The sequence below is a fragment of the Lepisosteus platostomus genome, chromosome 4 (genome assembly GCF_059453375.1).
Source record: "Lepisosteus platostomus isolate fLepPlt1 chromosome 4, fLepPlt1.hap1, whole genome shotgun sequence".
NCBI classification, from domain to species: domain Eukaryota; kingdom Metazoa; phylum Chordata; class Actinopteri; order Semionotiformes; family Lepisosteidae; genus Lepisosteus; species Lepisosteus platostomus.
The window spans coordinates 38,310,315-38,323,288 of NC_142614.1; the positions used below are offsets into that span (position 1 = coordinate 38,310,315).

The following is a 12,974-nucleotide window of genomic DNA, read 5'->3' on the forward strand; positions in this document are numbered from 1 at the left end:
TTATGGGTAAAGTTCAAGTTCCACAGTCTACAAAAATACATGGAGTGAATTATAGGCAGAACATATGACCACAATGCAGGTTTAATAAGTTTTACGTGAAATCACAAGCTCTATTTGTTAGAAGTGACATTGAAGGTGAGGGAATTAACTAAAAGTTCTTACTAAAAGTTTGTATTATATTTTGTTAACTATGTATCTTTTTACTTATATTTTACTAAATCTGTCTCAGGATATCTGGTCTCAAAAGATAACATAGCCACATGATGTCTTTATGCACAGCTGACATAGTTCTCAGGGAAATGACTGAGTGACCTCTCCTGGAACAAATGGTCTATTCAGCAGAAGGGGCTGCTTGTCACACAACCCAGTAGTAAAGAATATATATGTACTGGTCAGCTTTTTAGAATGATCATATATAGCCATAAGGCAAACAGAGAGTCATGTGGGAGTGTATCTTGTATTGTTTGTTTCACTATGTAAAGGAGCACTGTAATCATTGGTTTTTAAGTCTTGTTCCAAAAGCAAGACTTCCATATGTATATGAAATAAAGATGACTTTCAACACACAAACGCCCAATGTGGACACAAATGTCCAATGAGTTTTATTTTTATTTCAATTGTCAATTATCCTACGTTATCTTCTTAAAATACAGACTCTATGATACCTTCTATAACAAAGACGTTTTATTCGTAAAATCAAAATTAGAAAGAAAAAATCTGAACAGATTAAAAACATTGGTTTGATGCCAAGATTATCACAAAGCAAAAGTAACCCCAAAAGTGTAAGAAAATATTTTTGGCTAAACTGTATTGCTGTAGAAGCTGAAATTCAAAACAAAAACAATCCCCCAACTGAAACTTTCTAGCTGTTATGGTTGGGGGGGTTAACATTTGTGTCTTCAAAGCAATGACAAGACAGGTTGGCAGAAGCAGAGAGAGAAAAACAGACAGAAAAGGAAGACAAAAGAAGAAGAGAGGTGTATCAAGCAAGGGGACCTTGTTCGCATCAATCTTGGAGACCTGATATTAGCTAAGTATCTGAACCTTGTTCAAGAGAACTTGCCATTCTGTTATTGCAGGAAATGTCAAGCTAAAGATGCTCTTTCCAGGTTAGTGATGCATTTTTAGAAGAGGAAGATATCCACTCCATTCACTTAGGAGCATCCGAATTTATCGGGAGATGTTAGCTCTACATCATATTCTTCTTTATTTAGGACACAGGCTCTCTTTCCATAAATCTAGATGCCCCAGATTGAATGGGAATCTATCTCATTAACCTGGAGTGAACATCTTTATTTACCGAGGAGTTAATTAACGAGGATAAAAACACTAAACCCTTTGATCGTCTCCACCTACCTACCACCCAGTAAATCTCCCAGCCATAACACAGTTGAGACCATTTAAAAAGAAAATTACATTGGTTGTAAAATCTGAATAACTGGCTCATTTATTCATTAGATCCTATATTTCTACAACCTCGGTAACAAATCACATACAAAAGCAAAGCATGTTCTATTGTCCACATTAATAGATTCTAATAATGTGTTCACATCCAAGCTGACAACATTTTTAATATACATATCAACTGTACTAAAATATCCATTATTTGTGAACAATGATAAAGTGTATAGTAACATTTTCTTCTTTATCATACTAATGCTGGATATTAAGTGAACCTTCAAAAAGAAAGATTGCGAACATTTCTAGTTACCTGAATAATTATCAAGTACACTTTAGATGCCATGGCAACTATTTTGATTACTGTGGTGTATAGAATTTAAACCTATTTAAATGTGTTCAAGGTGTAGTAAGCCTCTTCATTAAAAATGTACCAAAGATAAGACATAACAGTGTTTATTTCATTGTTGATAAAGTGCCCTTTAAAGCTGAATATTGATTTAACTTCACTTGGGAAAGACAAAAATTGGAGAGAAGAACTACTTTGCTGGAAACCTATTTGACAATTTTTCTTTTTCATTAAACTGCTACAATTTCACCTCACAAGACTGCAGTAGTGAAAATGGTCTGCTTTATTCTCACACTACTAGTAAGTAAAAATAACGTAAAAATTGCATAGCATATAGAAATAGACACTGAAAGCAATAAGAAAATGCATTTTTTCTTAGCAAGTAGGGTTGGGATCTTAATAGTTATTGTTTTTCCAAGCATACTGGTAAATCATTTGTTTTTTTATCTAGAGTAGTAATACAGAGGAATTCATACAAGTTCCAAGTCCTTTTTTCTCGAAATAATATTCTAAATGTGGATTTCATGGAAACGTGCCCATGTTATTGTCAATAAAAAGCACCAATAACTAGGGCAAATATATATAAATATTATTCCCTTTACTGTAAATTAAAGTATTGACATTAGTTATTCAACGCAAGCATGTTTTAGGATTTTTAAAAAAAGGATCCCATTCCTAATTTGGTAACAAGCTTGAAGAAGAAAATACAATGCAAGTTCAAATATTAAAAAGGAGTTCGACTACCAAAAATCAGTTTGAAGGCAATACTTCACTCTTGCTGTTAATTCTGCATTTTGACTTTACATCTGTACATATCTGTAGGGAGAGGCTCCAGTCTTCCCGGTTAGGCTCCACTACCTCTGGATGGGCAGATGCAGGCCATTGACAGATGGCAGGCGTGGATGGAGCTCGAGCTGGGTCAGCAGTGTGAAGTGGTCTGAGGGGATGTGGGGGTGAGGACAGCCTGTGATGATGTTGTCTATGAGCCACTGAGGGTCCAGGGGTCCCAACAGTCCAAGCACACTCATGTGTGTGCTGGAGTAGAAAATGTAGTCAATCACACCCTAAGAATACATATGGAGAGAGTGTTAAGGTAACTTCAGGAATATACATGAACTATGGTACTACAGTTGGTTAAACCATTATGATGCCTGAAATCTAATGGAAAATATGATTTTTTTTTAAATCAAAATCTTTTGGCTGATTGCTTAACCTAAGGTGATGTTATTAGTGGAGGTGTACCAGGAATATAGGAGGAACAATCACTGTAGAAGCTGTAAAAGATGTACTGTAGACAGAAGACTGGGCAAACACCTGGATGATTATGTTTAAAGAAAGAAAAATGGAAATTAACCTGAAGAGGCCAAGTATTAAAAAGACCTACAAAGATTTTTAAATGGATAATTATATATAGTTTCTAAACGGTCTCTCAGGAGAGAATACTTTGAAGGAAATGGTAATGATAAATTAAATTGTATTTTTTATCACCTTAGTTATGTGGTGGTTTTTATTGGATTTTTTATGTCAATATGCATTTCCAGCTCCATTTAAATTCTACCTAGATTAATTTTGATCATACCAATAAAAAAAACTTCTTGTAATGAAAAAAATGTCCCTTATTTACATTCACTCATATTACAGTATTGCACCAAACTGACTGTCCCTATTCAGATTACTTCAGTATTGACTTGTTTATAGTGAAATATATATTAAATGCTAAACTATAAAATGAATAGATGATTAAGACATGGAATGTTGAAATGAACAATTTCAAACAGTAATGGAAAATATTGAAATGTTATAATCTAGCCAGCAAGAAAGTAAATAAAATATTGAGCTCGCCAAGATGAGAACACAAAGGCTCTTGTGTTGGCCTCAATAAGTGAGGAATTAATGACACACATGGTTGGGCACCATGCTTGGGAATAAGGCTAGAAAAGTGAAGTGTGTTGATGATCTTAATGAGTGAAGCAAGTTATCAAAAAAAAAATTTTGTTCTACAACTAGACGAGTATATGGCACTACTGAACTCGATAATATTTAGTGTCAATAATATTTATTGTCAGTTATAATATCAGTAGCAGTAGTACACTTCTTATGGGTGGTCGACCAGGAGTGTACCAGGAGCCAGACTGGTAAGGGCACATGCCAGAGACCAGCCCAAACGTAGAGTGTAGGGCAGACTGTAGGAAGACTGGTCTAAAAAGTACAGTAAGTGGCTGCCTGCTTCTATTGGACTAGAGTAACTACAAAAGTCGCAGCAGTGTTTGGCTGTACCATTTTTTCGCCATTTTTTTTACCACGCACACATATTCTTATATGAACAAATAATAAACAAAGAGATGAACAAATAATTCAGGCACACTTGGTTAAACAAATATTTATTAAAAATGAACATACACTCTAAACAACAGACAGCAACAACATAATAATAATTGCTACACTTATATAGCGCTTTTTCTGGACATTCCACTCAAAGCGCTTTACAGGTAATGGGGACTCCCCTCCACCACCACCACAAATGTGCAGCATTCCACCTGGATGATGCGATGGCAGCCATAGTGCGCCAGAACGCTCACCACACATCAGCTATCAGTGGGGATGAGATAATGGGTATTATTAGGAGGCCATGATTGGAAGATCCAATGGGAAATTTGGCCAGGACGCCGGGGTTACATCCCAACTCTTTTTGAGAAATGCCCTGGGATGACCAGAGAGAGTCAGGACCTCTCATCCGAAGGACGGGGCCTGTTTACAGTATATGCGCATTAGGACCCACATGGACCGCAGGGTAAGCTGTGGGCACGATCAAAGTCTTTTAAATCAGGTAATCTGGACCTTTATAAGATGGCAAGGTATGACCTGCAGAGAGCCATCAAGAATGCTAAAAGGCAAAATCGAAATAAACTAGAAATACAAGCTGCCTCTTTCAAAGTGTGCCACATGTGGCGGGGTATTCAGTCTATAACAAATTGTAAAGCTAAAATAAGCAGTGTTATATCTAGTGTTAAATCAGTATTTCTCTTTAAAGGATGAGCTGAATGCCTATTATGTTCGGTTTGAGAGGGGAATCATGGAACCACCGGCGCCAGTGTTCCCAGCCACTGATGATATGGCAGTGTCTGTCACAGAGGCTGAAATCAGGCCAATTTTCAGAAGAGTGAACATATGGAAGGCGACCAGCCTGACAGCTTTTCTGAACGGGTCCTTGAGTCCTGTGCAGATCAATTGGTCATGGCTTTTACAGATATTTTTCATCTTAAACGTTTACAATTTTCCGCTCCCATGTGTTTTAACAGGACCACGATCGCACAAGTAAAAGTACTGCAACCTTTTTTAACAATTGCAGACCGATAATGCTCACATCTACCATAATGAAATGCTTTGAAAAGGCTAGTTATGAGGCACGTTAACACATACCTACGTAACAGGTCCAATGAAGATGCTATTTCCCTGGCTCTACACACTGCCATGGCTCATTTGGATGATAAATACACATATGTCAGAATGCTATTCATTGATGAAGTCAGGAACCTGATGGACTGGTGCTTTGACAATAATCTCTCCCTCAACGTCAGCAAAACCAAAGAGCTGATTATCAATTTTAGAAATCAGGGCACACATTCACATCAATGGGGTGGCTGTAGAGATGGTTAGCAGCTTCAAGCTCCTGGGTACCTTTATTACTAGTGAGATAGTGTGGTCCCAGCATGAAACTGGAGCTACAAAGAAGGCAGAACAGCTCCCTTAGTTCCTTAGACATTTGAAAAAGTTGGTCTATCTTCAACTATCCTTACTACATTTTACAGGTGCGCTATTGAGAGTGTGCTCACGGGTGGTATTACAGTGAGGTTTGTGAGGAGTTCATCAGGCCAGCACAGTCCATTATTGGAGTACAGTGGCTTCTGTTGTGGACATTTTTACTATTCACTCTCTCAGGAAGGATGGAAGTCTTGCTAAGGATAACAATCATCCTGGTTACTCACTTTTATCTTCCCTGCCCTTTGGTAAGCGTTATAGGAGCATAAGGCATGTACCTCCAGATGCAAAGACAATTTATTCCCACAAGCTGTCAAATTATTGAACTCTATCTCTACACCTGACTCACACTGAAGTTTTTTTTGTCTCAAACTGCTTGTGCTGAGTTGTTTTTCAGTTATTTTAGCTGTATTTTGCATTTAACTTTGTTGTTGTTATTGCTGCTCTGTGTTTACATTTGTGGTATTTCTTTAATGTCTTTGCATTGGAGCATACAATGCAAATAAGCATTTCAGAACACATGTTTACAAATTATTACTATTAATTTATTACTTATAAATTATTACTACAAATTATTTAGAAATGCTTATTTCTAAAGATTAGCATTTATTTAAACAAAATCATCATGTTAAAGCAAGTTTTGGAACAAATGCACAAGAGATCCATGTGAAAGATCAAGATCTTTACTTAATCTAATTTTTTATTACATTATACACAAATAAAATAACTTACTACAGAAATAAATAATTACGTAAATTTACATTTACATATGTAATTCACATTTGGCATTGTCTTGCCTTTACTAGAATTTAATATGGAACTTCAGATGTTAGAAATCTTAAGAGCAGTACCATTTATGGACATCAATATTTATCAATGTTGGCACATACTGTAACTTTGAGCTGATGTGGAAAAATACTGCAGTGCACTTACTCCAGAAGCCACATCAAGAATATTGCAATAACCTAGCTCAGAGTTCCTTGTAGATGTACAAGTAAAAAAGTAAAAAAAGTAAAACAGTGGTGGGCATAGTGTTATAAGGAGGGAAATGTTATGTGTGAAAAACATTTTTAATTACGCTATTACTGGCATTAATACGAAGCTTCTTCTTATTCTAAAATTACTTTAAGGGATCTATGTCAACACATAAATGTTAAATAGCATAAATGTCACATGGCCCATCATTACAATAAACATAAACTGGTTAACAGAAAAGGAAAAGACAGCTTTATAAAACAATTTTGATGGGTTTTCCCCCATTGAATCTGCATGTAACGAAAGATACCAAATCTTACCTTGAACACATAAGTATAATTGGTATAAGGCATCAAATTACTTTCATAAGCGCTCTTGAGCTGGAAGTTGTGTGTGAAACACCCATCTGAGTTCCCATTTTTTCCATTGCAACTGAAGTTCATTAGACATTCATTGTATCTTAGCTCCTTGAAATCCTTGTGATTTTCGGCTACTCCACCATTGCTCAAATATTCAACAACACCTTAAGGAAAAAAAGAAAAAAAGCACAAATTTGGCTGTTTCTTAATTCTACTATCAAAACATTAGTAAAACACTATAAAACTATAGTCTTTCAGCAATAATGAATGTAAAAAAAATTACAACTAGATATTTATGAAATTAGAATACAACGACAGTATTAAAAAGTTTTCTCTTAATTTAAAAGGGTTCTAAGACAGCCAAGACATTTCATTCAATGCCTGAGCTCTGTGAAATTCATTGTTGTAACCATTAAATCATTTTTTGCTCAACCATGTAGTTAAATTGAGCAGTTTATTGTGGGAGGACTGTACTGCTACTGTCAAGTTACTCAAACTTCGGAATCAATATGTTTGTCCTGACGTTTTAACTTCTTCTTTGCCTAACATACCTGAATCTGGCAGTGAATTGAGATCTGCACAGAGGACTATTGGGATGGATCCAGGGTCACAAGCAGAGTCTGACTTTGCAGAATTGGAGGCCTTCTTCACAATGTTCTTCAGTTCAGAGATGAACATCATTGTCTGAATCAACTTCACATCAGAGTACTCAGGGTCCCAGTGCATGTGCGCATTAGCCACTAGAAGGAGCTGTTTCTCAGGAAAAGGTTTCATACCTATTTCCAAAAATCAGTGCAAGAAAATCAAATAATTAAATGACTCAAAAAATGAACAAAACTTTAAAATGTATTATCTTTAACATTTACTCCATCAACTTTTATGTATCTCATTTGGGGAAATCTAAATATAACTATTAAACTAATAAATGGAAATGGAAATGTTCAAAAGTTTGACATTTTAACTGACTGCCTCACGATAAAAAACAGAAATGTTAATACAATTTCAAAAATTTAAAAAAAGCTCTAAAAATACACCTAGCCAAACCCTGTCCCATTAACTTACATTCTTCTGACTCATCAAAGCTACCATAGTAGTTTTCATACCATGTTAAATCAGTATTACCGTCTTAAATGAAAGAAAAAAAATCCTACCTCCTACAAAGATTTCCTTCACCTCCAGCAATACAGCAACACCAACATTGTCTTTCGTCATAACTCGATTCAACATTACTTCAGAGCCTTCTGAGTTTGCCATGGCTACCTGATTGAACTCTACTGTGTGTTTCTGCACAAGTATAAATCTGAAAAACAAAATTTATCAACTTGTGCTCTGACATGAAACAAAGTACAAAAATCTTTTTCTAGGATGAAAATAATCCAAAATAATTATTTGTAGAAATTTTGCTGATGACAAGATAGGATGGTAATTAAGTTCATAATAACATAATATGTGGCTTATAAAATATATTTTAAGGTCTTAAAACAAAAATAAAAATATCAATGCTGTTTTTCTTTTGTACCACGTCATGTATGCACTTCTACTGGAGGGTACAATGTCCACTGTTAAAAATCAAATCAAACTATGGTTTATAAGCTTAAATTGTCTATGCATCATTAGTGATCCTCAAATATGTCTTCCGGTAATAGTTTACACTAATAGTTCTTAAAATATTTAATTATTTATACAGTAAATCCCCTTTATTTGCGAGGGTTCGGTACCTTGAAGACTCTGTGAATTGCATTTAATACCTTATGGAGAAAATAAGGAATGCCTTACAAAACAAGCATTTTCAGACTAGTATTTTTCCTATAATTATTTCAGAAATAGTGCTGGGATTTTCTGATAGGATGTTAAATAGAAATGTAAAATGTAAACGTAAAACAAAACATTGTTTTCCCACCTGTAAAACAAGCTACTGCATGTGCAAACAAATAAATTAGATGACTGTTCTGATATTATAACTTATCTTATATACCTTGTATTAGAGTTATTTTCTTACTATAGTGCATTTTCTGTACTTTACACATTGCTAGAATTAGGGGGGTTATGAAAATAGAGAACTATTAGAAAATTACCAAGCAGATTAATAAATACATAAATAGTCATAACCCCCAACTTTTTTTTGCCATGAATATACCTGAGTTGTCTTTATAATTAGAGGCACGTGAGCTCTTTGTTCTATGAAACAGCTTGGGGGGTAAGAGTATAATAATTCAGGCACACTGGGATAAACAAATATTTGTTGACATTGACAATACTCACACTAAACAACTCAGTACATAAACATACAATACACAAAATGGAATAAATGGCAACTCCTCTCCCCACTAACAAAGGAGAGACCATTTTAAAACCAAGGGATTGTTCACACAGGAAATTAAAGTTCCTAACAACAGCAGAATAGTAAGCTCTCTTAACGAAGTTCAAATACTTAGCTCCAATCTGGTCTTTCCAGATAATAAGAAGCACTTGCCTTCCTCTTCTTGTACCTCTCCCTTTTCCTCTACCTCTGTCCATCATCTCCTGTACCTGCCTGTTTTATGCTGTCTTCCTGAACTGTTCATCGACACTATTGACACTAGCCCATTGTATCTAGATTGACTTAATAACATGACTTCATCTTGTTTATATTCCTATAATAAACTTTATTATATGACAGTACTGCTGCATGTACCACTTGGAACTGAATGTTACAAAGACAAAGGAACTGGTGGTAGATTTCAGGAGGAAAAAGGTCAAACCTACTCCTGTCTACATCCATGGGAGTGGCGTGGAGATGGTGGACTCGTACAAGTACCTGGGAGTGCACATCGACGATAGACTGGAATGGTCTAAGAACATCGAGGCCATCTATAAGAACGGACAGAGCCGACTTTACTTCTTGAGGAGGCTCAGGTCCTTCAATGTGTGTAGTAAGATGCTACACATGTTTTATCAGTTGGTGGTAGCGAGTGCCATTTTCTACGCAGTGGTGTGCTGGGGCTCTGGGATTAGAGCAGTAGATTCCAAAAGGCTGAACAAGCTCATCAGGAGAGCGAGCTCTGTCATTGGGTCTGACCTGGACCCCTTGGAGGTAGTGGCTGAGAGGAGAATGATGTTCAAACTAGAGGCCATCATGGACAACTTCTCCCATCCCCTCTATGAGAGGCTTGCAGGAATGAAGAGCACGTTCAGCAATAGACTGATTCATCCACGGTGCGACAGGGAGCGCTACAGGAGGTCATTCTTGCCGTCTGCCATAAGACTGTACAACGCATCCACCATGCGTCTGGGCAGAGGCAACAGCGACAGTGACCTGTTTCTGGACTAAACGCATATACACATCTACTGCTACATCTGTTCTCTTTCTTTTTCTTTTTCTTTTTCCCGTTTACAACCACTTTTGTGCAATATATGCCAGGGACCTGTGCAATACATTTATATTTATATTTATATCTATGGTTACATCTATATTTATATTCATACGTGTGATACGATTTTCTGTGTACTGTTCTGTTCTAGTTTCCTCTTGTGTGTCCAGACTTTGAGTAACTCTTGTATTGTATTGTATGTATTGTACTATTAGTATATAATTCGTTACACTGTGGCTGTGTTGTGTGTGTTAAGCTGCTGTTGCACTGCAATTTCCCTCACGGGATCAATAAAGTATCTATCTATCTATTTATTACAGCACAGGGATAACAGAATAGAAAGTAAATTAAACATACTCAGTTCCCACTCAACCAACATAGTTTCTGAAGTGTACAGATGCAGCCATTCAAAATACGCGGGCGATACCGCATTATTTTCCGGTACGCTGTACGCAGTCTACCGCAAGCTACCGGTAAATACCGCTAGTTACCGTAAATTCTCCTATAATACGACAAGCAAAATAATAGTATCTGGAATTTCCGCAAGGTGGAGCTAATAAAGCTCAACCTCTCATGTTTGAGCTGTGGCCATCAGTCTTTAACGAAGATATTACTAATAGTATTAATGATGAATGACCTTGGACAAGCTGTAAGTGTAAACTCAAAGTATTGCCCTGGTCAACATTCTTTTTTTCATTGACCGTCTTTGTAAAAGTAACACCACAGCATTTCGCAATCACGCATTTGTTTCCAATCATGCAAAGTACAGTGATTCACCATGCCTTTCACATGCTCATAAAAGAGATTGATTTAGGAACATAAACATATTACCGTATGCAAACTGTACTGTATACAGTACGTATATGTATATTTAATGTCTTAACTGTGCCCGTTTAAGTATTGAATATTCATATCTAATTTTACCACTGAAGGGAAATCTTAGTAGCTGAGCATAAAAAGAATAGGAGCATACTGCAACGCGTGTGAAGGCCATAAACGATATTAATTTTGGAACATAAACATACAGTATATAGCTGGTCTTGGTACTTTAAAGAAAAAAATACACACCAGTATTCTATTTCTCCCTAAACATTTTAAGCTTCGAAATCTTTAACTAACGTGATACCGGAGTCAACAAGCATACTTTTAGAATTTGATTAAAAGGGAATATAATATGGAATCGCGTATCTAAAGAATTTAATAACGGTATGATTATATTCGTGTGCTGCGACAGGGCTGTGTAGGGCTGTTTCGCCTGCCTGTTCATGCGAGCTGTCTTGTAGCCTACTGGTCTACGTGTGTGACTACCAACTGGCAGGCTGTGTGTTCGAATCCAGCTGGTGCTGGACTTTTCTTTTAACAAACATTTCTTCGAAAAAATAGAATAGCGATATTATGGACAATCAATTGACTTTTATATTTCAAAATTTCGCAACATGATCGATTCTAAGTCATTTTTGACAACGGCCCCTGCTTCTGCTTCCTGCTTCTATTGTGTGTGTGTGCAACAGAGTAAATTTTTATAGAGAAATGGAGGCTGGACAGTATGCGTTACAATATAAACATTTATATTGATTTAAATCGTGTTCTGATTTAAATCGCAAACGTGTGTTTAATTATATGTGTTTTTTAATCATAATCAGGCTAATGCAACATAAATTGATACAGTATCTTTGTCTTCTAAGTATCTTAATAAACTTTCAGCATAGCTTTCTACCCGTCAAGATTTATATTCCTTGGGATTTTGGGATCAAACGTGGAAGGATTAGATTATAATCGTTTTTATTTGTCAAATACGTGATTGTATTTCTGAATGTTATGTGACACCTACAGTAGTTCACTGCTTTAAATACATCGAATTAATAAAGTTATGTGTAGCACTTTAGATCTTTTTTCTGAACCAGGGATAATCTGATCATGTTTCTCTATAACAATAATAAAAAACTTTATTTTACATACCGCCTTTAAAAGTGGCATCTCAAAGCAATACAGTAGATCGAAAAACAGTTAAAAGGGACCAAATTAAATACCAGACAATCGCAAACGCGTTTTCAATAAAATTATTTTATTCATTCAGCAGTTTGTGAAAGGGACATCCAGCAGAGAGAGACACACACACCGGTTTTCATTGACAAAATAGTTTTTTTTCAATTCCTCTTGTCTAACAGGAATGTTTTGTTTGTGGACAGACTGTAAGACTAGAGGAAAAGACCGCCTCCTCCTACGAAGCATTAATCGCATATCTAAGGAAAATTGCAGTATACCTTTGTTCATGCACATCATTATACAGTATCTCGATAAAAAAAATCCTTTGCCCAGCCACTACTGTTGTTATTGTTTTTATCCTGTAAAGCGTTTCCTTTTTCTGCGTTTTCCATTTCCTTTTTCTGATCACTCGCTTTCTGGATACACATCTCACCTGTCCTGTTCTTTGTTTTCCTGGTTTGCTGATTATGCCTGCTGCGGTCCACTCCTACCCTCACACCTAAAGAATACTATTTTAAATTTCTTGGCGTAGTTCATTAACCCTTGTATGTGCTGTCCGCGCCCAAAATGCAATTAAAAAAAAGTCAAAAACCTATTAGAGCTTAATAAGATACACTCCACAGGCAAAATTAAAGACAAAATTAAAGACGATTAAAATCTGTAATCTTTCCACTTGTACTGTGAGTCATCGGAAAGTTTCTGCTTTGTGTAAGGATGGTGAGAAAGCTGTGCTCAATGTATTTAAGGGACTTAAAAGTAAAAGGAGATGCTTCATATTGCTTGACTAATTTTAAAAAC

The 12,974-nt window shown here is 36.0% G+C and overlaps 1 protein-coding gene across 4 annotated transcripts in view; it reads right to left on the bottom strand.

Moving 5' to 3' along the window:
• Positions 1–572: 572 nt before the first annotated feature.
• cnot6l (CCR4-NOT transcription complex, subunit 6-like) overlaps positions 573–12,974 on the bottom strand; it is an 81,087-nt gene continuing 68,685 nt past the window's right edge. For 3 of the 4 annotated variants that reach the window (XM_088629465.1, XM_088629469.1, XM_088629466.1), the window contains 4 exons: positions 7,992–8,140; positions 7,392–7,616; positions 6,802–7,004; positions 573–2,811 (listed from right to left, as the gene is read on the bottom strand). In XM_088629465.1, the coding sequence (XP_088485591.1) occupies positions 2,602–2,811; positions 6,802–7,004; positions 7,392–7,616; positions 7,992–8,140 (787 nt within the window). In that variant the 3' untranslated portion in view covers positions 573–2,601. Of the gene's footprint in view, positions 2,812–4,112; positions 5,470–6,801; positions 7,005–7,391; positions 7,617–7,991; positions 8,141–12,974 lie in introns of those variants that run through there. The other variant, XM_088629468.1, reaches the window with a different exon arrangement.